Source organism: Coffea arabica, chromosome 6e (genome assembly GCF_036785885.1).
Source record: "Coffea arabica cultivar ET-39 chromosome 6e, Coffea Arabica ET-39 HiFi, whole genome shotgun sequence".
Lineage (NCBI taxonomy): Eukaryota > Viridiplantae > Streptophyta > Magnoliopsida > Gentianales > Rubiaceae > Coffea > Coffea arabica.
In genome coordinates this window covers 23,702,445-23,707,132 of record NC_092321.1, presented here as the reverse complement: position 1 = coordinate 23,707,132, position 4,688 = coordinate 23,702,445, and the positions used below count along the sequence as shown (strand labels likewise).

The window sequence follows — 4,688 nt, the reverse complement described above, 5'->3', positions numbered from 1 at the left end:
TATATTAATTTCTTAAGGAATTCGATAGCATAAAAGTTTCTGAACCTCAACACATGAGTGATAGATACAGGATTTGAAAGCTGTTGATCATGCTGTCAATTTTTTGGTTTTTCTTGCTTGGAGAAAAATCCCAATATTCAAGCACGCCTTTGTTGGCCAGAATTGCTCTACAATCTCAGTTCCTTACAAAATTTCTTCTACCAGCTTGACGACCCCGGCAATGCAACCAAAAGAAAGAATGTGACGTCTAAGGTAGATGAGACTAGTACAATTACTTCTACCAGCTTGATGACCCCGGCAATGCCAGGAGACAAAAGTGCCACGTCTAAGGAGAATGCGAGACCGAAGTATTCTATCCTTGTCACTAAACCAAGAAAGTCCTCCTAACCACCGGGATTGGTCCACCGGTCAGAAAAAAACTCCTAAAGCTCTTTTCCCTACCAGGTATCCTAGATTTGACAGTTGGAAGTAGAAATAATATGGAGAAGGATGGCAGGGGGGAAAAAGAAAGCCCTTATAGTGACAAGGTAAAGAAACAAAACTCTTAAAGGAAATGAACGATACGATATTTTCTTGAGTTTGATCAACTATCACAACATTATTACCAAAAGACCCGCAGCTGCTAGGATACATCATACAAGTGAGCTCATTGTTTCTGATTCCCTACAAAATTTTTAGCAGTTTTTTCTTTGTTAAGTAACCTTCCATCTCGGCCATCTATAATTATCAATGTCTAGAAGTCTAGATGAACCTTAGTGCTCAAAGCTGAAAAGTGAAAAGCGGGAATTGCTGACTAGGGAGGTGTTGTGCTCCGTTATTGACTAGGCAGGTGTCATGTTCTCTTGTCTCAGGGACTTTCCAAAATCCTGCACGCTTGACAGTCAAATTGCTGGAGCGCCTGCCACTGTATAAATAGTACACATTCTCCATTCATGCCTGCCACTCACACTCAAATCTCCCCAGCTCAATTGCCATTATTCCAGCTTTTCTTGCCAATAGCAACCATCCAGAAAAATGGCAAGTATTAAAACCCTTGTTCAATCACAAGACCTCAAGTCCCTCCCTTCTGAATTTGCTCATTTTAAGGATACCCAAGAATCCATCCGAACGGGACCTGAAGTTTCAGTTCCCGTCATTGACTTTTCGCTGCTCAGCTCAACAGATCCTGATGAACGTGCCAAAGTCATCCTAGACCTTGGTAAAGCCTGCGAGGAATGGGGCTTCTTCTTGGTAATCAACCAACTTTCTTCTCCATTGAACTCATTAGCATTAATCGAGAATCTAGCTTTATATGTATGTGTGTATGTATGCATGCATGCATGCATGCTCCTTAAGAATTAATATCCAAACGAATGCTTTCTTGTGAGAGTTGTGCTTCTTGTACCAATGCTCTTTGCATATGCTAGTTATGGTTTTACAACGTATTGGTTGACGTGCATGAGTATCCATCCATGCAGGTGGTAAATCATGGCATACCGGAAAACCTAATCAGCGCATTGTTTAATGTGTGTAATGAGTTTTTCGATATGCCAGAGAAGGAGAAGTTGCAGTTCGAAAACAAACATCCTTTATATCCAGTCATGGTCAGATCTGGCACCATTGATGGCAATGATTCCAACCAGAAAGTCAAGTTATGGAGGGATTATTTGAGGTTTTTCGTGCATCCAGAGTATCACTGTCCCACTAAACCCAAAGCGTTGAGGTAGAGATGTTCCTTCTTTCTACTCTTAATAATATATGTAAACACGCTCATTATGCATCAAGAAAGCAGTTTACTGGCTGCACTTGATAATTTGTTCAACTTCAGAACACTTAGCCTCCCGTTGCTTGGGATGATGGTGAATGGAAGATGGAAATGTAAATTTCATTCCTAGATTCTGATCCTTCAACGATTCATTTCTAACATTTGATCAACCTCCGCTAGATTAACAAAGTTTTTTGGGCTGTTTGCTCATCAAGCATATAGTATTTTCCGGGTGTCCGTGAATGTGAGCCATATCAAGTACTTGTACAACTACACTAGTTTTTTCTTCTTAAGTTCTTTTTAGCGAGGGTGTGGGATTTAAGAAATGAGAATAGAGAAAATAAGATTCAAATTCAAAATCTCTAAATTGTGGAGTTTCAATTTTAGCCATCAAACTAATGTATCGTTGCACTCGTATTACTACACTAATTTTTTGCTAATAAAAAAAATCCTCGGCTCCACTATTATTGTAGTGATATTGTCCTAGAATATTCTCGGAGAACCCGAGATTTGGCAAAGAAATTACTTGGAGGGATATCACAAAGCCTTGGCCTGGAAGAAGATTATATTGAGAAAGCCATGGAATTGGACTCAAGTACTCAAATCTTTGCCGCAAACTACTATCCTCCCTGTCCTCAGCCTGAATTAGCAATAGGCATTCCACCCCACACAGATCCTGGCCTCTTGACCTTTCTCCTTCAGAATGGAGTAGAAGGCCTTGAGATACAGAATAAGGGAAAGTGGTTTCAGCTTACTGGCATTCCAGGCGCCATTTTTGTCAACACTGCGGACCACCTCGAGGTAAGTTTGAACCATATATATAGATATAGTTTAAACATGTAGACATATATTGAAGGAAAAAATTAAAGTACAACGTGAATCAATCAGAAAGAAAAGACTGATATTTTACTTGTGAATTTCATTTGTCGTTACCAGATATTAAGCAACGGAAAGTACAAGAGCGTTTGGCACAGAGCTGTTTTGAATAACAAAAAGACAAGAATGTCCTTGGTGGTGGCCAATGGTCCATCACCCGACACCATTGTCACCCCTGCTCCACCGCTACTGCGTGAAACTCCAGCCGCTTATGGTTCAATGAAGTACATGGAATATGTGCAAGTGCAACGAAGTTCCAGACTTAATCAGAAACCCACCTTGGATCAACTTAAGTTGCACTAATTGCATGTCCTGTGTATGATAACGAGCTACAAATTATCTTTGTTTCGGGTGCCTGTTTCGTGCCCTCTTGTGTGGCTCTACCAAACTATATATCCAATTACATGACTTAATCTACTATTTGTCCTCCCTACTTAGAAGATGAACAACTATAGTATGAAACGTGACTACAAATCAATAGTTTTTTTGATAAAATATAATATTTCATTCCATGAGATATGCACTGATGGAAAAAATTACATTAAACATATCATAGTCATGGTTCAAAGATCCGAGAGTCATCACTAGATTGGAGGACTCCGGTCCGTGTCCAGTCCACATTGCCACGGTGACGGAAGACTCGCCGAGAACTCTGACAAACTCAGTCGACTTGAATTGAATCATCTCCGAGTTGTCCAAAAATGGACAAGTCATCTGATCCATCCCAGATCAATTCGGATCCGATCAAAAATCAACTAAAAAAGTGAAAAAAGAATAAAAGACTCATCAGACAATTATAAAGAAAAATGAAAAAATAAGAGGATGAATCAAACAACAGTGAAAATCGATTGGACAAAATAGAAAAATACAAAAAAGAAAAAAAGAAAAAAAAAGTGTGAACTAGCGTAACAAATAAACAAGGGAGGAGAGAAGGAGAGAGGGAAAACATACCAACAAAATTTGGATTTGGGAAGATGAAATTGGATGTGGTTGTTAAAATTTTAAAGTCTAAAATAGAGAAGATTGGGAAGGGGAGAAGCCGGGGAAGCAGGGGAAAGTAAAGCACCCTACAGGACCTGACTTTGATAATTTGACTTCGTCCGACCTCTTGTAGTTTCCAAGTGGTCATAGTTATTATGGACATTAGACTTGCCCCGTTAGTCTTTGTCAGACTTTTTTTCTTTTTTATCTCTAATATAAAATTTGAATTGTTTCTCTGGACTAGATTTAAAATTTTCATAGGTAATTCCATGTTTCTTAATTTTTAAGTCATTTGACTTTGAAAACCAAAGCTTCTTAGATATATTTTTTTAGATTTTTAAATGTTTTAAAATCCAACCAATGGGCTCTTTTTTTTCCAATCTTCAAATTTTGAATTAGAATAAGAAAATCTGTTTCATGACTGCAAAGTCTTTTTAGCTCTAATTCATGCGTTAAGTAGGAGAGAGTACTAACATCCAATGCATCGGTTCCTTTATCCAACAAATCAAGCTTCATCAACACCCCAAATGTCCGCTCACCTGATATGTCCATTTCTCTTGCAAGTTTATAGCATCTTATGTTGCTTTATCTTGATGGGTAGGAGTGCGAACTCGACCCAATAAGAACCTATTTTAAAAAATCAAGTCGATCAGCCAATGAAATGATTTATCTTGATCAGATTATGAATCAATAACTACTTTGCTAGAACTAAAGAGAATCCCTCTATAAAAATCTAGTGGATTGGTTATTGGTTTGAAAGAACAAGATGATGTGACTATTTTGTCTTGAACACCATAAGTATCCAAACTAAATATTTGATACAGTTAAAAAAGAACCCACATTCCATCAAGGAACTCCATAAGAGAAGAACAACTTACTTTTATTAATTCATCTCTCAAAATTGTCCTACAATGGAATAGAAAAAACCTATTTATAGCTAAAATCTAAACTGCTAAGACTAATCCAACTTGGACAAGGATTTAGTCATTTATTTTCCTAACTACTTTTAAATGGCTCAAATAGTTCACATAGCTGAATTCACAATAATGACTAACTAACCAACTAAAGAAAAAAAATCAAGCAAAAC

The 4,688-nt window shown here is 37.8% G+C and overlaps 1 protein-coding gene and 1 long non-coding RNA gene across 2 annotated transcripts; one reads left to right on the top strand and one right to left on the bottom strand.

Annotated features, from left to right (window-relative positions):
- The first annotated feature begins 790 nt into the window (after positions 1–790).
- LOC113695460 (2-oxoglutarate-dependent dioxygenase 19-like) lies at positions 791–3,037 on the top strand. The gene is made up of 4 exons (XM_027214574.2): positions 791–1,230; positions 1,458–1,702; positions 2,218–2,545; positions 2,681–3,037. The coding sequence occupies exons 1-4, from the start codon at positions 1,015–1,017 to the stop codon at positions 2,921–2,923; spliced, it is 1,032 nt and encodes a 343-aa protein (XP_027070375.1). The 5' UTR covers positions 791–1,014; the 3' UTR covers positions 2,924–3,037.
- On the bottom strand, positions 2,625–3,828 carry LOC140009588 (uncharacterized). Its single transcript, XR_011817072.1, has 2 exons — positions 3,572–3,828; positions 2,625–3,375 (listed from the first exon to the last, which is right to left on the bottom strand). It is a non-coding gene; the product is annotated as an uncharacterized lncRNA (long non-coding RNA).
- Positions 3,829–4,688: the final 860 nt, after the last annotated feature.

Excerpts from the sequence above, each read along its gene's own strand:
- LOC113695460 (XM_027214574.2), top strand. The coding sequence starts at position 1,015 with ATGGCAAGTATTAAAACCCTTGTTCAATCACAAGACCTCAAGTCCCTC. Across the intron at positions 1,231-1,457 it reads AGGAATGGGGCTTCTTCTTG|GTGGTAAATCATGGCATACC; the intron begins GTAATCAACCAA and ends CCATCCATGCAG. Across the intron at positions 2,546-2,680 it reads ACACTGCGGACCACCTCGAG|ATATTAAGCAACGGAAAGTA; the intron begins GTAAGTTTGAAC and ends TGTCGTTACCAG.